The sequence below is a fragment of the Ochotona curzoniae genome, unplaced genomic scaffold, assembly GCF_017591425.1.
Source record: "Ochotona curzoniae isolate NIBS_2020 unplaced genomic scaffold, NIBS_Ocur_1.0 contig_3622, whole genome shotgun sequence".
NCBI classification, from domain to species: Eukaryota; Metazoa; Chordata; class Mammalia; order Lagomorpha; family Ochotonidae; genus Ochotona; species Ochotona curzoniae.
In genome coordinates this window covers 7,306,152-7,327,861 of record NW_024465926.1, presented here as the reverse complement: position 1 = coordinate 7,327,861, position 21,710 = coordinate 7,306,152, and the positions used below count along the sequence as shown (strand labels likewise).

Below are 21,710 nucleotides of genomic sequence, written 5' to 3'. Positions count from 1 at the left end.
AAGGAGAGTGTTTGTTTCCCATATACACTGTGCTGTCCCCTTGGGTCTCTTTGAGGCTCTGCCTTTTAACCCTGCCAGCAAACATTAGCTGCAATACGCGCTAGAGCTCCTGCCCTGTGTCCAGACAGTGTGAGAAGAGGATGCCCCCGGTTTCTTTAGAGATCAGTGCCTGAGGCTCAGCTCACCCTGGGGCAGGTAAATGATCCATAAAGACTGCCTGTCCTGTCAGGACAGACTCCTGTGAGCAGCCCGGAGTGCATGTTTGTGAACAGGTCTGTGTGATCAGGTTCTAGAGTAGGCTGCACCCGGAGGGGTGTGTGTGGGTGTGCGCGCAGCACAGTCCGCCTTAGCAAGTCTATCCTCAGTAGACTCTGCTAATCTGCCGTCCAGTCCCTTGGCTCTATCCTCGGAGAGTTTCGCATCCAAGGAAACTTCAAGGGATGTTAATGACTTGCCTGTTGCTCAGGAACTCTTTGTTCACTGGCCACTGCTGACCGGTGGCCTGCCCCATTCCACCACACGTGGAAGAGGGGAGCGTCCCATCAAGCCATGTTCAGGGGTTCCTGAGCAGTGATCATCCCATCAACGGAGAGGATTGGCACATGATGCGGATCATTCGATCAACCAATCTTCCATCAATGCTCCATGAATTGATCCAAATGATACCCAGCTTAAGCATCATGCGCTTTATTCTATTAGTAAGAGTTGCATCCCACCTAGTGGCGAACAACAGAACCAAGCACACAAGTGCTCCCAATTCCATTTACAGAAAACTTCCTAAGCTGTAAAAGGAAAGCCAGATCTCACCCTGGAATGAGACACCATCCTGTGATAGGCACCGTCACTGCCTTTTCAGGACTTTCCAAGAACCCAAGGTTATGGTAAAGCTCAGATGTGGACACAGCCCAGAAATGCCTTGGAAGACCTAGCCTCGCTGTCACTGCTTCCTGTTGTCTGGACTGTCACGTTCCATGCCTTACGCATGCCTCTCAGGGCTTTGGAATCACACCCATACACCTACGATTTAATGTCAAGTAATCTACACCAATTTGCATGAGTTATGATGCTGTCGGAAAGAGGGCACTGCACCGCCATCCAGTCACGGTAGTCGGAGTTATTTCAAAGAGTCTGACATTTAGCCTAAACCTGTGTCAGGTGCTGTTCGAGTTGCCTGATCGCATCACTTAACTCCCCGAGGACATGGCAGTAAGGCAGGTGCTGCTGTCAGCACCCTCTGCACCGTCGGAGGCGGCCAAGGTCAGAGCGGGGAAGTGGCCTACCCGAGGTCACCAGTACGTAGGTAGGGACCTAGCACGGGGTCGGGGGAGAAATTTTATCTCAGTGCAGAGGATACAGGCCTGAGTACCCTAAGACAAGTTTACTAGACTAACACTCGTGTTCTATGCGAATACTATTCCATGATATGTTATTTAAAATGTATAATGTACTCATTTTGTAAAGTATCAGTATATTACATGCTATACATATTAGAAATTTCTTTGGTTTACATTTGCCTTAACATGTTTCATTGTTTCTGCGAAATGATATGTATTTGCTAATGGGCTATCTTTGTACTTCTTTCCATGTGTACTACATGCAAGTCTTGTGTTTTTGTAAATTTAATAGGTAAACCTAATACTTATGAGACTTAAGTTCATATTTAACATACTCCAAAAACCCCTGTATTATCTGTTGTACATATAGGGTATGATGCTGCATTAGTATTTGGTATTCGTTACCCTAATTACAATGTAAGCACTTAGCACTCACTCCACGTGCACTTAGCATCCTGCCTGGTGCAGGTCCGGCCCTCCTGGCACTGCGAGGGCCTGTGTTGGGTTACGAGTGGGTAAATCTTCACCCTTCTGGGATAAAAGGGCCCAGTCCGGAAGCAGTGTCGGGCTGGGGATTCGAACACGGTGGTCTCCCGCGTGTCCTTGGCGGCGCCTTTAGAGCTGTTTGGTCCCTCTTCCCTTCTGCGGCTGGGAAGTCAGCGAAAGCCAGACTCGCGCTAGGGAAGGGCAACGGGCACGCAGCCACGGCCGGCGGCCAAACTAGGAGAGTACGAGAGATATTTCCCGGCTGGAACGTCTCCTCCTGGGGTTCCCAGCCTTGGTCCCTCACAGCCTGGAGGATTATATCTGCCCGGCGCCCGCAGAGCCCGAACGGCCCGCCCCTCGCCCAGGCAGCCAATGACGGCGCGCAGAGGCCCGCGGGGCCTCGACCTCAGCCAACGAGGATGCAGAAGGTTCTCCCGGCCCCGCCCACAACGAACACACCCGTCCGGGTGGGCGGGGGGTGGCCTGTCAATTAAGGAGTGGGCGGGTACAAAGGCAACCCAACGCACGGCATTGGTGAAAGGACGACCTGGACGGGGCGGGGAGAGAGGGGACAGATTTCCCTCGATTGGGCCGCAGAAGGAGAAGAACCCGCCCTTCGCACTCCAGGATTGGCTGGTTGTGGGTCGCGCCCCCATCGCCTTCCTACTGCCAGTTCTAGAAGTGCGCCGCCCTGCCTGGCACCTGCGCGGCGCAGCGCAGCTGGCTCGGTGGAAAGAAATAGGACCGGGTCCGCCGTGGGCCCGTGGGCGGCGCGCGCCATCGCAACCGTGAGGGAAGCCCAGGAGGCGGCGGGAGAGGGGCAACCGGAAGTGTCTCCTGGGCGGTGTCGTACCCGGAAGTGTCTCGGGTACCCGGCCACACCCGGAAGTGTGGAGCTCCCTCCTCTGAGGGAAGGGATGAGAAGTGCAACAGGTGTTTCGGGGAGCCTTGTCTCCCGAGGCCTGGCGGAGGCCTAGCGTCCCAGGCGGAGGGGAGGGGGCGACTCCTGGCTCCTGTGTGTGGGTCTCCCTGCCTGTGGACGGCCGGGGGCGGATCGAGCGCTAGGAATGGTTCCCGGAGCGGGGCCCGGCTCTGGATCGGCGTTGGGGGAGTGTCCTTCGCTGCCCGTCACCCTCGGTTCCCCTTCCCCCCAGGGATGTGCAGATGGAGGCCGGAGGAGACGCTGCTGCCGCGGCCCCCGGGAGACGCACGGAGGACTTGGGGGACACGCAGCTCCCCAGTGAGGAGGAGACCGGAGACGGGGACGAAGGGGTCCCCGCGGGAGATGGAGACCTGGATGGCGCAGGTAGGGCGCCCCTGCTCGTGGTATCTGGGGTCGGGCGGAGGAGGCATCAGGGACAGGGCTGTAGGGAGTGTGTGCATGTCGGAGGAGTAGTCTCAGTGGCCTCCGTGCAGTTAAGATCCGAAGAAGTCGGGGTGGCAGAGAGGAGGAAAAGCAAGTCCACAGGGTCTAGGGGATGCCCTACAAGTGGGTGTTGCCAGGCTGTTAGGTAACGGGATTGGGCAAGGGGGTCTCGGAAAGTAGGGGGACCCCCCGGGGGAGACTGAGGAGAAATGGGTAGAGATGGGAGTGGGACAAGGGAGGAGTTAGGATTATCTGGAAAGTCAGGGGACCAGCAGCGGGGGCTAGTTGAAGGCCGCGATGTCAGTGGACATGCCCGGTGTGCACAGAGGAGTTTGGGGTCAGGAGGGAGAGCCCATGGCCTCCCTGAGAGTAAACCAGCTGGGGCCTGGGAGCTTCCTGGCCATCCCTGGAAACAGGGTTTGGTAATCAGCGACGTGGGGGTGTCAGCACCTGACAGTGAGGAAATGAGAGAACATGGGGTGGCTGGAATGCTGCTCCACAGTTAAGGAGAGTTGCAAATGCATAATAATGACTGTCATTGAGAGAGGCAGCCAACATCAGCAGCCTTGAATGCCCTGCGGTGGAGGTCCTTGGCGTGGACCACGGAGTGGCCGTGGAGTAGAGTTGTCGATCAGGGCGGCCATTGAGGGTCCTGGAGGGCCCAGGTGTTCGTGAGCCTACCATGAATTGTTGAGTGTCAGAGAACTGCGGCCGAAATGGATGATGGAGTTGGAGGAAGCCCACGGGGTGAATGGGTGCACATCCCTGCGGTGCTTGGAGGACCCCGGTGAGAGCAGGGCTTAGCAGTACAGGAGACTCAGCTGTTCAGGGTGGCCCCTGAGGTTCTCTGCTGGGAGAAGTAGGAGTGAGAGGAGGTCGTGGAAGATCACTGCAAAGGAGGGTGTTGCCAGTGGCCCTTGGAGGCAGCAGGGTGCTCTGTGGACTTGGGCGCGAAGTTATTGAAATGGCAAAAGCTGGTCTGTGGGGCCACAGGAGTTTCGGTGAACGACAGTGGCGGTTACTGGGCTATCGGGGCCCGAGGGAGGATCAGTGAAACCTCCTTGTTAAAGAATGATGTGGAGAGGTCCCGAGAGGGGCTGTGGGGAGTCACTGAGGGGCAAGAGAGATGCTTGGAGGTCTTTGTCAGTTTGCAGGGGTCTGTGGGGATTTGGTGGGTCCTTGGAGACATGGCCGCTGGCTCATCAGGTGCTCCTCTTCAGAGGCCAAGGCCACAGAACAACCGGCCAGCCCTCCTTCACCGCTGCCCACTTCCGAGTGCCCGTCAAGCACCGGTGAGGGCTGGAGTCCTCCAGCCAGCGAAAGGATCCCCCGTCATGGCCCTGAGAGTGGCCCTGGGGTCCAGGGTGGCGACCCCAGCGATGAGGACTGGCGCAACCAGCGCAAGCACGTCTTTGTCCTGAGCGAGGCTGGCAAGCCCATCTACTCACGGTATGGGAGCGTGGAGGCGCTGTCGGCTACCATGGGCGTGATGACAGCACTCGTGTCCTTCGTACAGAGCGCGGGAGATGCCATCCGTGCCATCTATGCTGGTGAGCAGGCGGCCTGGGGACCGTGGCTAGGAGTTTGGTTGCCAGGCAGTCTGGCTCGGCAGCTGTGGGTAGGCCGGTTGGCTCTGCATGCCTGTGGCCAGGGCCAGCCAGCCTGGGACGGGGGTGAGTGACTCCAAGAGTCTCCTTGTTCTTCCCCTTCCCCCTCACGCCCTTCCTATCCCACCTGACCCCTTGGCCATCTCATCGTATCTCTACAAATATCCACTTTGCCCTCCTTCCTTCAGTCCAAGTGCCTGCAGATGGATCAGCAGGCTCAAATCAGGGCGCAGGTGTGGCGGGGAGGGAGGGTGGCAGAAGAGTCCTGCTTGACCCGCTACAGTCATGTCCTTCTCTGTCCTGTCCTGCCCCTTCCATCCACCAGAGGACCACAAGCTGGTGTTCCTGCAGCAGGGCCCACTGCTTCTGGTGGCTGTGTCCCGGACTCCTCAGTCGGCAGCCCAGCTGCGGGGAGAGCTGCTGGCCGTGCACGCCCAGATTGTGAGCACCTTGACACGTGCGAGTGTGGCTCGCATCTTTGCACACAAACAGAACTACGACCTTCGCCGCCTGCTGGCTGGCTCCGAGCGCACACTGGACCGGCTTCTGGACAGCGTGGAGCGGGACCCAGGGGCCTTGCTTCTGGGTGCTGTGCGCTGCGTGCCCCTGGCTCGCCCACTGCGGGAAGCCCTGGGCGCACTACTCCGCCGCTGTATAGCCCCCGGCCTGGCGCTGTCCATGCTAGCAGTAGGCGGCCGGCTGGTGACGGCAGCCCAGGAGCGGAACGTGCTGGCGGAATGCAGGTTGGACCCTGCCGACTTGCAGCTGCTGCTGGACTGGGTGGGCGCTCCAGCCTTTGCAGCCGGCGAGGCCTGGGCCCCTGTGTGCCTGCCCCGCTTCAACCCCGATGGTTTCTTCTATGCCTACGTGGCCCGCCTGGATGCCGTGCCCGTCTGCCTGTTGCTGCTCGGCACCCACCGTGAAGCCTTTCATGCCATGGCCGCCTGCCGGCGCTTGGTTGAAGATGGAATGCAGACCCTTGGTGCCCAGCATGCCCTTGGGGAGGCTGCCAGCTTCTCTCACACCCCATCAGCCAGTGCACCTGCCTACAGCGTGCAGGCTGTGGGGGCCCCCGGCCTGCGACACTTCCTTTATAAACCACTGGACATCCCTGACCACCACCGCCAGCTGCCCCAGTTCACCAGGTGGGCCCTGCCTCTGTGGGCAGTTGGCTGGGTGGGATGGCTTGTCTAGGAGGTTCAGCTTCTCAGGTGTGACTCATGAGAAACAGTGTGAGTGGAGCATTTTTGATGGAAGGTCAGCCGCCAACTTGAAGGGATGCCCCTGTTCTAGCGGTGTCTAGTGAACACCAGGAAGCCTCCTGAGAGCAGCTCAGCTCCCAACCCCTGCGGGAGGCACCGCTCCCTAATCTAGTGGAAATCCCTAGAATTTGATGACACGGGCCAGCCGAGAGGTCCCTGGACTAACCTTGTCCTCCATCTGCTCTGTCACCACAGCCCCGAGCTGGAGGCCCCGTACTGCAGAGAGGAGGAGCGGCAGCGGCTGTCGGACCTGTACCACCGCCTGCACGCTCGCCTCCACAGCACCTCCCGACCCCTGCGCCTCATTTACCACGTGGCCGAGAAGGAGACGCTGCTGGCCTGGGTGAGTTGAGTGGTCTCTCGTGACCTCCACACTTGGGGCTGCACGCTGTCATCCTGGGTTTCTTAATGTTACACTGTGAATTAACTGAGAGCAAGCATCTGTCAGGCAAGAATCCCACATGAGTGACATTGTAGCTTTTCCTACATGACTTCAGGTGGCACAAGATGTCAAATGTACCGCACTGCTGGTGAAGCCAACTCTGATCACTTAATGGAGTTCGTTTCTGACATACAACCCCACTGTTGAGCATGTCCCCTTTGTCGTTGGTAGCCGGGCTAACTGGCAGTGCCCTGTGTTGGGCCGTAGCTTCCAGCTGCTGCATGGTGTTCTGACCTACGGCAGGGCTCAGCCCGGTGCTGGCTACATGATGACCTGTTTCTAACCGCACCATTCTTTTGGCACTTCACTTTCCTGTCCCCTGTGTGTTGAATCCTTAGTTTTATATCAGTGTGGCTTCTTTTATGCAGTGAGCGAAAAACCTTTGTTTTGGCACTCAGATGTGTGTGTGCCCTGGCGAGGGGGAGCGGGAGCCTTGGTTTAGCCGGGCTGGTCCCTGTATCTGACACGTCTGTAACAGCATGGAGGAGCTTGCTCCTTCACTGTCTGCCCTGGCCCTGCACCCAGCCATTTTCCCGTTTAGCAGAAGTCAGCATCGAAAGGGTGTGGGAAGCCCAGGGTTGTAAACCAAGAGGTCAAAAACAGCTTCCCTAAGGAGACTGCTTCTAAGCTGAGGTGGGGGGCGGCCATGTGGACGTGTGGAGGAAGGTCTTGCTGTCGGAAGGCTAGAAACTCTGTTCAGTGGGAGCGAGCCTGCTTGGGTTTGAGGAACAACAAGGAAAGGCAGGAGTAGCTGGAACAGAGGAAGCAAAAGGGCTGGCAGGCGGTGAGGGCACAGGCAGATGCTGGCGACCTGGTGGGGTCAGGTCTGAGTTTGTGCCTGTATTACATCCTAGGTGTCGATGGGTAAATACAACAAGTCCCTGTGTACCATAATTGCTCATGGATGTAAAGCTTCTTAGATTTTCCCCTGTCCCTAGATGAGCAAATTGAGGTCCAGAGAGTACACACACACGGTTAGATCCGGCTGACAAACCTGCTCGCCCCTGACCCAGGCTTGCCTGTCTGAGTCCATTGCTGCAGGAGGCAGACATAGGCCTGGGTTAGGATGAACATGGGGTTGTCTTGGCCAGCTCCAACCCTTCTCACTCTGTCTTCTCCCAAACTCCCAGGGGACCTCCAAATTTGAGCTCTACACCTGCCTCAGCCCCCTGGTGACCAAGGCAGGTGCCATCCTGGTAGTGACCAAACTCCTGCGCTGGCTGAAGAAAGAAGAAGATCGCCTCTTCATCCGTTACCCGCCCAAGTACTCCACACCCCCAGCCACCTCCACGGACCAAGCTCCCCACAACGGCTTGTTCACTGGACTCTGAAACAAGATGCCCGCAGCCAAGGCAGTGCTGGGAGTGGCCACCGGTGGCTTTTGCCTCCTGGGTCTGTGCTACAAAGGTGGGAGGGGTGTGTCTGTGGTCAGTCCCAGTCTCCGTGAAGTCCCAGCCACGGGTGGGAGACAGGTGGTACAAGGCTGCCGTCCCAGTCCCCTCATGCACTTCTCTCTTGGTGGAGACCTTCCTCTGCCCTGCTTCCGTATGGATGATGTTAACCGCCCCTGTCCGGGGCTGTCCCCTCTGAAGCAGCTTCAGGGCCTTCCTGCTCCTGTGGACTCCCAGCCCTGAGTGTGCAGGGCTAGGCAGCATCTCTGGAGTGGCCCCCAAGGCTTCCAGCATTGGCTGTAGAGCCAGAAATTGTGTTTGCAGTCAGCCTCAGGGTATGCTAAAGAAAACGTGGGCATGAGACCTAAACCAAGTCCAAGGGTAGTCCTTTGCCCTTCCTATCCTTTATGACCCCAAATGGCACCCGTCAGTGCTGGCCACTGCTACTGAGAAGGCGGCCTCCAGTGTCTGTGCTGCAGGGCGGGTAGCACCTGACGTCACACACTGGCTGGCATCCCGAATTTTTACAGAGGAGAGATGCACTTAGCATCTGAGATCTGTTGTATTCGTTACGAAAGATAACCTTCCAGGCTGTCTAATGTAGTGCAGTGGAAGAGTGACTGAGCTCACATGTGCCACAAACAGCACTGCACGTTTGTCCTCGGGCTTTGGCAACCTGCACGGCACAAGCAACCTAAACGGAGCCCAGCCCCCGGCAGACACACTCTACTCCCCCCACCTCTACCCTCCGGCCCCAAGACTCCCCCTCCCCGCCCCCAGGTTTCTGAGTGCAACCACAGCCCTCCCTCCACGCCCGCTCAGTAAACCCTGATGCTGCCCTTGCTTTTCTAAACTGGCGCGTGGCCCGGTGACTGCGCAGGCGTACCATCAATCAGGCGCAGCCGCAGATCTGCATGCGCGCAGCAAGCACCTGATGCCTCCGCCAGGGTCAACTGCAGGCGTGAGCTCGCGCTGTGCGCATGTACGCTGTGGTTTCCACCCGACCAGCCCCCTTCGGCGTGCTGGCAGAGCCCTGCTGAAACATGGCGGGCGAGTTGGAGTGTCTGTTCGTGGAGTCACCGGAAACCACGGACAAGGCAGGAGGTAGTGACGACTAACGAGCCACGCTCCTCGAGCAGAGGGGATGGAGGAAGGATGCGGCCCAAGATAGTGATGAAATAATGACCGCCCTAGCTTTAAAAAAAAAAGACTAAGGGTGGGGGGGGAACAAAACCTTTTAACTGTTCTGAGGTGAAAATGGGTAACCTACACACGCTTTTAGCACCTAAGTTACCTTCTATCAGCTTTACTGAACCTGTTGATTAAGGTTTTTAAAGTAGTAATACAATCTGCATTTCTTCCTGTGAACAGAGTCTGGGCAAAGGAGGGATGTTCAAGAAAGTCACACCACCCCCGCCCTGAAAGCTGTAGGCGGTGGTTGGGTGGTTGGGTGGTTGACCGTCAGGTCAGTTTGGCCGATGTGTGAAATGTGGCCCCTCGGCCCAGCTGGTGGAGGGGATCAGATGTCACAGCTGAGCAAAAGAAAAAAGTCCCGAGGCAGTAGTTCTCCAGTGTGTTGCCGGCTTTGTTAGTATTATTAGAGAAATTTCCGAGACGTGCCAAAGTAGACTGTAGCTTGGTGGATGGCACGCTCCTGCTCGTGCAGTGGTCTGCTTTCCGCCTTCCCTCACCACCTCTGACTCCCTCCTGCGCACTCGTCAAACCTTCCGTTAACAAGTGTGGTGGACTGCGTCGGCCACACCTCAGACCTGGGACCTTCTCTGTCCTGAGCTCCTTGGAACGGCCGCCTGCTGCCGCCCGTCCGGCGTGGGAGACCGTGCCTGCGTGCAGGATAGCAGAGGTGTGAGTAAGGAGATCATTGAGGTCATTATTTGGGGTTAAAAGGCACAAGGTGCCGGCTTTCAAAAGAAAAAAAGGACAGAAATAAGACAAATGCAATTAGATTGCACGTGCTAAGCCCTCTGTGCAGCTGCCCCTGGAAGCCTGGCATCACCGTCCTCTGAAGCTACGCTTACCATCACCTGCAGACAGGCTCTGGAAGGGCGGATGTGCCGGGTGCTGAGGCCCTGTGCTGAGCCACCTCTTCCTCCCACAGAACTGACTGTTGATCGTGGTGCCCAAGGCAGTTTGGCAAAACATTTTCAGCCTCTGAAATGCTTTCCCACATCTGCAGTCCCCAAGCTAGACCATGGGAGAAGTCCCAGACCCGTGGACCAAGAACAGGCAGGGACGTTGTTGATGGAGGCGAAGCGTGGGTGCAGTTGCAGCAGTGGCTGGATTCTGGTCGGATCCATGCACCCCAAGGAAACGCACAGGGAGTTTTAAAGAGACCAAAGGAAAATAATTACACTGAAATTAAACAGATAACATTTTTGATTGGCCCAAAATGATCTGTGTAACAGAATGTACTTTTATTACAGAAGAGCCGTAGGCATTGCTGAGAGTGTCCTGCGTGTGCTGTCCTGGCAACCCGAGCTCAGGACCTGACCGGCGTCTGGGCCTTGGGACGTGGGACTGACACCGAGGTGGAGGCGTTATTGTAATGTGTTGGCTTATTTTTCTTGTAGAAAAATGTAAGGAGTGGGTCTTTTTAAACTACAAGTTGACATTGTGAATGGTGTCTGAGGGTACGTTAATATTGGATCAATATTAATATCCAGGTTTTGATGGTTATATTACAGTTACCTGGTAGATTCCTTTTGTATATAGGAAATCCACACTGAATTTTATGGAGTAGTGGGTCGTAATGTCCGAAGTCATGGTTCAGAAGCACTTACAGGTATGGGAACGGTACAAGGGCAAATGGGAACACAATGGCCTATTTCTACAACTTTTGTGTGCATCTGGAACTATTTCAAAATAAACTATTTAAACAGGGGCTCACACTGTGCAGGCTGTTATCATTTGTAGCATGGAATTAAAAAAAAAAAAGCCATATGAGGACTCATTGCCCACCCTTGGTTTTCTGGCAGTGCTGCAAATCATTGGATGCCAGTAGCCAGCTGTGAAAGATGGGAAACAGAGGGCAAACTTACCTGTGACGTGGGGATCGGGTGAGATTATTGATCCCAAGTGTCTTGTTCAGTGTGATTCTAGGATTGAGGTCACCTCGAATAGTTGAGGCTCTTAATGAAGTGTCTCGGGATGAAATATACAAAGCCCACGACTGGCTTAAAAACCTTTGGAAAAGGGAACAGGCGCTGACGCGCACGCCTGGGGAATGCTAAGTCCAGAGTATCCTTGATTTTTGTGTGCTTTTAAAGTATTCCTAATGAAATACTAAAAACGGGTCGCCGAAGCCTCACCTTGAAAGCAGCGTGGAGCGTGCTGCACTCCCAAGTATTACAGATGTTTTTCAGATTGACAGTGTCTCCGCGGGAGCCGTAGCAGCATGTTGGTGAGCCTGTCTGGCCAAGGCAGTGGCGCTTTTGGTCAAGGAAAGAAGAGATAGTTTCATTATTACTGCTGCATCTTCGTGCATGTTTGAATTTTCTTAAAATTTCTTAAAATAATAATAAAAATAAATCTTAAAAAAAAATAAAATGTTGCATGTTTAAGAAAGTATCAATTAAAGCAGCGGCAGAAACATTTAACTACAAGTGTGGTCCTCACCAGCTGACGCTGGTTCTCTCTGGAAGGGAGGAACTTGCGAAAGGGGCAACTGACCAAGGAAGACTTTGTTACTCTGTTTTTCTATATTCTTTTTTTAAAGATTTATTTTTTTTTTTATTGGAAAGTCAGATATACAGAGAGGAGGAGAGACAGAGAAATATCTCCCATCCGATGATTCACTCCCCAAGCGACTTCAATGGCTGGTGCTGCACCGATCCGAAGCCAGGAGCCAGGAACTTCCTCCAGGTCTCCCATGCAGGTGCAGGGTTCTAAGGCTTTGGGCCATCCTCAGCTGCTTTCCTAGGCCACAAGCAGGGAGCTGGATAGAAAGTGGGGCTGCCAGGATTAGCACCAGCACCCGTATGGGATCCCGGTGTGTTCAAGGTGAGGACTTTAGCTGTTAGGCTACTGCTCCGGCCCCTCTGCCTTTATTTTTGAGTTAAAATGCGAAATTAATGCATGCCAGTTAAGAGGTCTCATTACCACACCTTAACCAAATATAACAAGCACAGGATAAGAGTGCCACAGGGCTAGCGTGGTGCAGTACGCTAAACCTCTGCTTGCAGTGCTGGCATCACCTCTCAGAGCACGGATTCAAGTCCAAGCTGCTCTTCTAATCCAGAGTCCTGCCGATGCACTTGGGAAGGCAGCAGAACATGGTTCAAGTGGCTGGGCCCTGCCACCCACATGGGAGACCCAAGTAGAATTCTTGGCTCTTGGCTTCAACCTACCCCAATCCTGGACACAGTGGACATATGTGGAGTGAACCAGCACGTGGAAGATATTTCTCTCTGTCTGCCTTTCAAATAACCTTTCAAAAAAAAAAAAAAAGCCCTTATTTTGCAACAATACTTTAATGGCTGTAAAATCTTTTTAATGTTTCTGATTTAGGTGGCACAATGTAAAACTGCTGTAATTAGCCTCTTAAGTTATCCTAAGGTTACTTCTCTATTTCAAAATTAAAGATAGTGAAAAAGTTAATATCTTGTCTAACACTTTTAATTATTCCCTTAAGAGAGATTCTTAGGGGGCTGGTGTTTTGACAAAATGGGGTAGGATACTGCTTTCGGCTGCTCATGTTCTATAATACCGAAGTGCCAGATCAGGTGCTCTGCTTCCAGTCCAGCTTCCGGCTAGCCTGAGAAGGCAGTGGATAAGAGCCCAAGTGTTCGGGCAGCTCCCACCCATGCGAGCGGCCTGCATGGAGTTCAGGTTCTTGACTTTGGCCTAGCCAAGCCCTGTCTGTGACGGTGTTTGGTGAGCGAAGCAGCAGGTGGAAGATCTCCCTCTGTCTCGCACTCTGCTTCAGGGCAAATGAGTGATCATTTAAAAAAAGAAGCCATGCTTCTGGAGTGGAATTTCTAACCTAGAGAAGACAACTTTGGCTTTTAATACTTACTTGATATCCAGGAATTCTGAAGTCGGACTCTTTTTATCTGTCAGATTGGCAGAGAATAAAGAGATGAAAGCGTAAGGATGAGGAAGGGTTCCTCCGTGAAGGCCGAACGAGCAGAGGGCAATTCCATCATGAAGACAAAGCTGATGATATACATAGCCTTTGACCCAGCAGTTAGCTCCCAGGTTGGAGACGTGTGCAGGGGGTACACTCTGACACAAACACACAGAGCAAGATACAAGGATAGTGACTGAATTGTACCTTCCCTCCGATTATGTCCCGCTGGAACTACAGGATGCCACCGTATTTGGCAGTAGGGCATTTGCAGCAGTAGTTTTATGATAAGATCACTCCGGACTTGGCTGTGTCAGTGACGTGTCCTTGTAAGAAGACGGGAATTGGGACACGGAATGTCATGTGAAGACGGAGGCTCAGAGTGTCGGCGTGGGAAGGGCCTGTTTGTGATTCCTGGTTACAGCTGTTGGAGAAACCAAATGAAGATAAAATCTTTGTAACATTACTACTATCAGGAAAAAAAAAGACAATCTGAAAATCCTACAGTAGGACACTGCTCCCACATTGTGGTCTATGCAGTGGAATTCTTTGCAGCCACTAAATCCAGGAAGGAGGTCATCTCTGCATTTGTATTCTCTGTCAAATGAAATATATGAATCACGAATAAATATATAGCATCACGAAGCACATGCTACCAGCCACGTAGAAAAAAACAAAATGTATAGAATGCATACACGTCTAGGAATTGAATTGTGTCCAAATATCAAGAGACAGCCTGTGATTCTGTTGGCGTCCGAGGAGGGAGGCTGGGGACGCGTGTGTGCCATGCTATACCATGTGGTAAGTAAGCATTTCTTCTTTCATGTCATGGCTGTCACATATGCTTTGTGAGCTGCCTTGCAACTTCTCTACTAAATGTTTTTTGAAAGGGGCTGATCCTTGGGATTTGGCCTTTAGATTATCTTTCTTTTTTTAAGTTTTATTTTTGCTTGAATGGCAGTGTGACAAACGAGGAGAGACAGAGACTTGCTAGTTCGCTCGCTCAATGCCTGCAGCAGCTGGACTGGGCTGTGACAAGGCCAAGAACCAGGAGCTCCCCCGGGCCTCCCATGTGGGTGGCAGGAACCCAAGTACTGGAACCATCATCTGTCACGGTTCAGGCCCATCGGCAGGAGGCTGACCCACAGTGGAGCAGAACCTCCAGCCCAGGTGCTCTCAGGAGCTTAACCTGCTAAGCCCCAGCGCCTGTCCTCACCCTTCTGTCATTCATTTCAAGAGCTAAAGATGTTATCATTTCTGGTGTTTTATTGTTTTAATTATAAAAGTGACACAGGCTCAATTTAAAATATTGGGAGAGGTGTGTGGTGAAGAATATGTCTGAATCAAGATCCTAATAAGGTCCACATATTACTCTTGATGGATATTTACCTTGCCTGTCTCAATCTATAGTTTTGCCTCTCTCTTGTAACTTACTTGTTGAAGACATCATGTTCTCCCTGTGTAGTCTGGGTCATGTTGATGTAATCCCTGTGGTGTGGTTTAGCATGTCCTTTTGTCTTCTGAATTGCTATTTAGATATGGGAGGCAGATGAGATTCCATTTTGTTGTTTGATTTATTTTGTGGGGAGATTTGGGACAGTTTCCTCATAGGTAGTGTTGAACTCTGCTGTCAAAAAAACTCTGCTCCTATTATTTTCTTAACAATAGCCAGCTATGAATACCCATGGCCTGGATCCATCAAAGCAGTAAGAATTGCAAATTATGGGCTGTACTGATTTTAAAGAAACCCACAAGCAATCCTTCCGCCCTGTTGCCTTGGTTAGAACTTTCTAATGATCTTGAAGAGCGACAGCAGCAGCTCCTCTCCCCCTAGAGCTGCGGGAAGGAGGTATCTGTGGGATCCTTTGTCGACTGATCCTGGGGCCATGAGACAGTGTCCTCACATGGCTATAGCCCTTTGCCAGGCTGACTGACCCCAGCCCTCAGCCAAGGGGGGTCTGCAGAACCCACAGGGACTTCCTCCCCGATGGCGCTGGATCTGTCTCTGTCCCTTTCCCTCCCACTGGTCTTGTAACTTTGGTTTTCATCTCCGCAGGGCTGACCGAGTCTTTAAAGAAGACTGAAGACTTGGTGGCAATGGTGAAAAGGCTGCAGAAAGGTCGTGTGTCTCCCTGTGCCTCAGCCTCAGGCTTCTGACAAACAGAGCTCCAGCCCAGCCCCTTCACTCAGCAGCCTTGGGACATTTTCTCAGTGCCTTCTCCTCTTCTTATCCAACTTACTTATTTGAGCCAAAAACGGAACCCCATGTACTCCCTGCCCAGCTCAAAATTAAGGGAAGCTTCTAGCTGCCTATCCTCCATATGTGCATGTGCACACACACACACACACACACACATCACCCATATCCCTCATCAACAGGCAAGAAAAAGCTTTTTAAATCCTTCACCATCTTTCCAGAGATGTTGTAAAAACTGCATTCGTAAGGATAAAGTCCTTGTCTTCCCTTTCAATGCACCAGTGGCAAATGCACATGGATTTGCACCTTGCTTTGTTTGTTGGTAAGGACCAGGGAGCCAAGTTGAAGCAGGGCTAGAGCAGCGCACTGGGTGTGTGGTTAGCACTGCAGCCCGTAGTCCTCTTAAAGGGATCATACCCTTCCTTACCCTGGCCACTTGCAGACGTGGTGCACTGGGGCTCCTGCCCAGCTATAGTTCCAGGATCAGGAGTGAGTAGGGCTCCCTAGGAATGTCCACATTCCTGAAGTCACAAGAGCTGAAGTTGGTGACCATATCCCTCCCGCCCAGAACACAAGCCCAGCAAGGGCCTCTTACAGAGCCCAACACACAACAGGTGCCAAATAAATGCCTGTTGATTGACAGCAGCAAGACTCAGTGCCAGAACCCACCCCTCCTCCGTGTGCCTTCGTTAGCCAGGCCTCTTCCTTGGCTGAATCTCTTTTTCTGTCTTCAGAGGGAAGCTTGGAGCCCCAGATTGAGGACCTGATCAACCGAATTAATGAGCTTCAGCAAGGTGAGCCAGGGGAGCTGCATTGGCCAGCTCAGGGTTAGCTCGGGGAGCCCAGACTGTGAGGACCTCTGTTTCCTCATCTGCAAGCTCCAGGTTTCTGGAGAATGAGCATGCAGTGATCTTGTCTGCGAGAGAACAGTGAGGTCCAACGTTGCACTCATACAGTGTCTTCTTCCCTTCCCTGACCCAGCTGATAAGAAATCCAGCGAGGAAGTGGGAGAGGCCCAAGCTCTCTGGGAAGCCCTCCAGAGGGAACTGGATTCCTGTAAGTGGGACCGAGTGAGGAGCCCAGAGGTGCCATGGCCACTGCTGGGGTCCTGCACATGCCTGCCAGCCTGGACACTGGAGGTGCACACGCCTGCCAGCCTTAACACCAGCTGTTCCTTTACCTGCAATGCCCTTGGCCAGCACAGTCCGATTGCTTCCTCCTTTGCCATGCCACTGCTAGCCCTTTATCCTGACAAGCCTACCTTGATGACATCATCCAAAAGCAGAATCCTGCCTTCTCTCTGGCACTCACACGCCCTTGCTTGAGTTAACTTCAGAGCCTTTACTTCATCCTGACATGGTGTATTTATAAATGGTCACCTCCCCCTCTCAGTATAAGCCTTGCATATTTTTCAGCATCTTCAGTCCATTCATTATGGGAATGTGTGGTAGGGGACAGGAATTGCATCAGGAGAGTGCCCAGGAGATGGGCACAGGATTGGGGAACATAGATCTCCCCTCTTCTGAAGCTGCATCACATCTTCTCTGGGGTGTCTGTCCTTGTAGGAAGTTAGAGACACGGATGTGACTTTGGGGGCCTGAACATGTCCTTGTGTTTTCCAGTGAATGGAGAGAAAGTGCACCTCCAGGAGATTTTGAACAAGAAGCAAGGTACCTATCAGTTGCTGTGTCTTCCTCATTATAACGCTCCACAAAAGTCAAAAAACCAGCCCCAGTGTAGCCAAAGCCTGCTCAGCCTGAGTCAGGGGGTTTCCCTGTCTGCTCAAATCTCTCCCTTAGTCGCCTTCTTACTTGGAATAAAGAGCCAGGTGACACCCCCTTCCACTCTCCAGCCCTGTACCACGTGGGACCCACCTCCTGCCAAGCCAGCCTCCTCAAGGACTCTCATACGGCCCTCTGGGTTCTCCCTGCACAGAGGCGCTGTGGATCCTTCAGCTGCACTGCCCAGAGAAGAGCAAGGCTCCGAGGTAGGAGTCAACTCCAGCCCTCCCCTTCTCACTCACCAGCTGGAAGGAGGAGGCTGCAAGAGCTAGGGAGGTGCCTCGTGGACACGCGCTACTCCCCCCTATTCTGTAAACAGGCTGGCCGGACAGAAGACCTTCCTCATTACGGCTGACATTTGGTATGGGTGTTTAGATTCATTCACTCATTGTATCACTCACTGCTGGTTTTTTAAATTCATTGTTTGTTAGCCATCCAGCTTCCTTACCAACTGTTCATTTATGTCTCTTCATTTTAGGCCTCAGTCATCCATTTGCCCAGGCACCCAGCTACCTATTCATCCATTATTGTATCCGTCCATTCCCTACCCAATTCTCTAATCACATCACCCATCCAGACAGCCATCATCCAGATACCTGTCCTTCCCTCCAGCAGTCCCTCCTTTGGTTCTCCATCCAACCACCATGCTTTTATTAACTGTCCCCGGCCAGCCGTCATCTCCTCACGTAGCCACCAGCACACCATCAATTCATCCACACAGTCTTCCCTCCTTTGTGCCTTGAGTTAAACATTCTTGTCACTAAAGGTCTAATGGTGTTATAACCAGTGACTGTTTGCAGAAACCTAGTGAAAAATAGTTGGAATGGGTGTATATGTAACCCCCCTGTACACCCACTGATGGACATTCGTGGTCTTTACAGTCATGGGTTGCTAGGTAGTTTCACAGTTGCGCAAATACCATGGTGTGTAGTATGTTTACTAAGAAGGCTATAGGCTCCCTGGATATACTGTTTGTAAGCCAAAATGGTATATAGCACATGGCTGCATTTGCATCGTCATCATTGTGATGATAATTTTAACAGTTAAAGGCTAATATCAATCTTCCACCATTACCACCAGTGTGTCTAGGAGCTAACAAAGCTCAGAAAGGTTCATTTGTCCAGAGTCACAGGAAGTTGTAAGGCTGGGCTTGAGGTAAGGACTTCATTCAGAAATTTTGTGCATCCTTCACAAATCTTTCTTGGGCAGGCATAGTTTGATGGAGGACAGCATGAGCAAAGATATAATGGTCACTATAGAGACTCAGCAAAGGTTGACACTGGACAGATGAGGGAGCTTGGCTAATGTTACCGACATATTCCGGCCCAGCTCTCAGCCCTACCTACGGGAGTGCAGGGTCAGTGGGGGGGGGGGGGGTGGTGTGACAGAGGGTTAGTCTGTCAGACTGTGGTGTGTCTCAGCAAGCTGGAGGAAGCCATGGGAGCTCTAGGGCCCGGGGTCTGCTGCGCCGCTGGCTGCAGGCTGTGAGTGAGCCTTTGCCTGGGCCGTTGGTGAGACGGAGCAAAGGGAAGGGTGAGACCCAAGAAAGGGCTCCCAGCAGTTAGTGTGGGAGCGTCAGGCCAGCTCCCACTGTGCCAGTCATGTCCCAGGCTTGCCTGGCAGGGTGACGGTCTTAGCCTGTGGTCTCTGATTTCTGGCTCTCTGCCCCCAGATTGGATGTCGAAGGCCAGCTGGATGATCTGATGGGCCAGCACAAGGACCTCTGGGAATTCCACGTGAGCCATTGTCCTTGCCTGCCACCCAAGCCACTTGCTCCTTGGCATCAATGTCTTGGCAGACTGATCTGCTGAATGCCATTGTTCAGCCACCACTTCTCAAGCCTCTCACCCACCTACTCATTTTCTGAGCTTGTACCTCATAGCTGGCTACTTCTCCATGGCCACACCCACCATTGCTTGCTTAGGCTGTTGCAGTTGCCCTGGCTGAGCCTTCTTCCCTCCTGTTGCCTAGAATATGGCAAATAGGAGAGCTGACAAAACCCAGGTCAATTCATGCCTCCTGTTATGCCATTGTGTGAATCAGCAGGGAGAGACAGTGGTGACCCAAAAGGCCCGAGTTATGTCCAACCTGATTGGGAGCAGGCAGGGAGAGACTGTAATACCCAGGCTCTCACCAAGAAAATAGCTGGCTTGAGCGCTTGGGGACATGGCAGGAGGGTGCACTCAACAGGTGGCAACTGAATACAGAAGGAAAGGAGAGGGGAAGCCATGTGGGCTTGCACCACTTGTCAGTGTGCAAATGGCCCTGGCATAGAGGGCATGGGGCAGTGGTCGTAGCCATGAAGACAGACAGCCGGTCAGGCATGTGCCTTGTCCTCACAGATGCTGGAGAGGCGGCTGGCCCGGGAGATCAGCGCGCTGGAGAGCAGCAAGGAGCAGCTGCTTACGGAGCGTGAGACCTGGGGTGCTGGGGTGGGGGGTGTCCCTAGAGGGAGGCTCACCTCAATCCCGGAACCAAGCCTGTTTCCCCGCTGCTCCCCGCGCCCGCAGAGACGCGGGTGCTCACCAAACTGTGCGAAGTGGAGCAGCAGCTGCGCTGGCTGTCCAAGGCTCTGGACGCCCCTGCTGAGGACGACAGGTGAGAGGCGGACTTGGGGGCCAGGTCATGGGATGGAAGAGAAGGGGCTCCCTTCTTCCTTGCTTAGCCCTTTTCTGCAGGCTGAGGGCGGAGCTGGAGAAATCTACAGTACAGGTCTCCACAGGAACCCCGAGCTCAGCAGAGGCTGGGAGGAAGCCAGAGACGGAGAGGTAGGTAGCTGGGGAGCAGCGTGGTGGGGCGAGTAGATCCTGAAGCCTGAGAGGGGAGCTCCAAACCGGAGCAGGGTGTCTCCACGAGGCGAGGACAGAGGCAGGGTGGGCAGGTGCAGTCCTCCCTACAGTCTGGCTGCCATCTGCCCACAGGCCTGCACCCAGCTTCCCAGCGCCCGCCACGAGGAGGACCTGGAGCCGCCAGTGGAGCTGGCCCTGACGCCCCCTCCCCCTGCTAGCATAATGGGACCCATTGAGCCCGCCAAGAAATAAAGGCAATGCTTTCCAACACTCCTGCCACCCTTCAGCTGAATCAGTGCCCGGGGGCAGGGTGGGAAATGTCGGGAAGTGGGAGGTCTGATCCACTTCAGGGTAGACGAGGTGGCATTGGGGGGCTCTGGGCGGGGTCTCGGTCCTATCCCTCCCCCTGGCCCCACAGCTGGTTGCAAGGTAAGTGCTTGCTCAAGGCATCCAGGGCCTGCCTCTAGCTCCGCAGTGTCGCCCTCCTGGTCCTCATCTCATGAACCCTTTCTGTAGGGCACGTGTACAGGGCTCAGGTCAGGCTCGGTCTCTGCCTTCTGCAGAAACCCAGCCTTGAAGTCTGTGCCCTGCCCGCCGAGCCTCCTGACCTCACAGCCTGCCTGCCTGCACTGCCCCCACGCACTGCATCCCTACACGTTGTCCTCTCTGGGCCATCCCCCGCTGTGGCCTCATCAGGCCTGCCCATCTCTGCCATCTCAAGGCCCATCTCCTGCATCCCAGGCTCTGACACCAGAGCCTGCCTAGTTGCCCATTTCCTGTGCATGTGTTAATTAAACACATGATTTGAGTATTGGGTGCTCTGGTAGGCAATGGATTTAAACCACGTGGTTGTATCTTAACTGTTGTATGAAACATCCTAAGAGGACCATACACCCAGCAACGGCTCCGAGCGAGTGTGGGGATCTGAGATGTGTGGGCCACTTAGATCAGGGGCATAGGGCCCTTAGGTGTTCACAAAGTGGTTTATATCATGTATTATTAGTTTTGTTATTATTACAAGAACATACAGATGAAGTACCGCCAAAGTGCATATATCTTTATTTATTTGAATGTCAGAGTAAGACAGAGAAGGAGATCTTCCATTTGCTAATTCAGTCCCGAGATGGCCACAATCCCCAGGGCGAGGTCAGGTCAGTGCCCGGACCTTCATCAAGGTCTCCCACATGAGCCATCTTCAGCTTCCCTTCCCAGGCCATTAGCAAGGGCTGGATTGGGAGACCAAGATGGATTCAGTGATCCCTGGTTTCAGCTTAGGGATCATTGAAACCAGTTTTGGAGAGAATTTTTTATATATATATGTCTCTGTGCCCTTCCCTGGCAGTGTTTTCTTCCTTGCCCCACACATCCTCTGTCCATGGGGCTTGCACTTCCATTCCCTCGGTTTGTTTTCAGGGTTTTGCTGCTTTGCTTGTTCAAACCTGAGTGGGTATGGGGAGCTCAGCATTGCCAGAAGGCTGGAGGGCACTGTGGAAGGAACCAAGTGACTTCTAAGGAACTCAGTGTACTGATCGGCAGAGGACAAAGAGGTTTACTGTGAGGACTACATAAATGGGCAACGGATGACAAGCACATTGTAAGTACTGTGTTGGTGGTAGCCGTCATTGCTTTGTTTTGAAAAGTTAGAAGAAGAGAGAGTGCTTCTGTCTGCAGGTTCACTCTCCAAATGGCCACAATGGCTGGAGCTATGTCAGGCTGAAGCCAGGAGTCTACAGTTTCGTCTGGGTTTCCCACACAGATGGAGGGGCCTAAGTACTCGGCCACCTTCTGCTGCTTTCCCAGGTGCATTAGCAGGGAGCTGGACTCGCAGTGGAGCTGCCCAATCTCAAAACAGCGCCTAGATGGAATGTTGGTGTCAAAGGCAATGGCTTACCACACTGTACCACAACACCGGCCCAATGTCTGTCTTCATTACAGAGAATTTTAGCATCGTTGTTTGCTCAACATCCCGGTC

General features: G+C 53.3%; 2 protein-coding genes across 3 annotated transcripts; both read left to right on the top strand.

The window, feature by feature from the left end:
• The first annotated feature begins 2,485 nt into the window (after nucleotides 1-2,485).
• MON1B (MON1 homolog B, secretory trafficking associated) lies at nucleotides 2,486-10,787 on the top strand. The gene is made up of 6 exons (XM_040982336.1): nucleotides 2,486-2,608; nucleotides 2,975-3,126; nucleotides 4,407-4,736; nucleotides 5,119-5,938; nucleotides 6,251-6,398; nucleotides 7,628-10,787. The coding sequence occupies exons 2-6, from the start codon at nucleotides 2,985-2,987 to the stop codon at nucleotides 7,826-7,828; spliced, it is 1,641 nt and encodes a 546-aa protein (XP_040838270.1). The 5' UTR covers nucleotides 2,486-2,608; nucleotides 2,975-2,984; the 3' UTR covers nucleotides 7,829-10,787.
• SYCE1L (synaptonemal complex central element protein 1 like) lies at nucleotides 8,932-20,017 on the top strand. Of its 2 annotated transcripts, none has more exons than XM_040982337.1 (11): nucleotides 8,932-8,992; nucleotides 15,028-15,090; nucleotides 15,903-15,962; nucleotides 16,150-16,224; nucleotides 16,791-16,838; nucleotides 17,104-17,155; nucleotides 18,622-18,685; nucleotides 19,292-19,361; nucleotides 19,460-19,547; nucleotides 19,615-19,717; nucleotides 19,871-20,017. In XM_040982337.1, the coding sequence occupies exons 1-11, from the start codon at nucleotides 8,932-8,934 to the stop codon at nucleotides 19,988-19,990; spliced, it is 804 nt and encodes a 267-aa protein (XP_040838271.1). In that variant the 3' UTR covers nucleotides 19,991-20,017. The 2 variants fall into 2 exon arrangements, with proteins under 2 accessions (XP_040838271.1, XP_040838272.1); XM_040982338.1 differs by lacking the exon at nucleotides 8,932-8,992 and adding an exon at nucleotides 11,878-13,772.
• The last annotated feature ends 1,693 nt before the right edge of the window (nucleotides 20,018-21,710 follow it).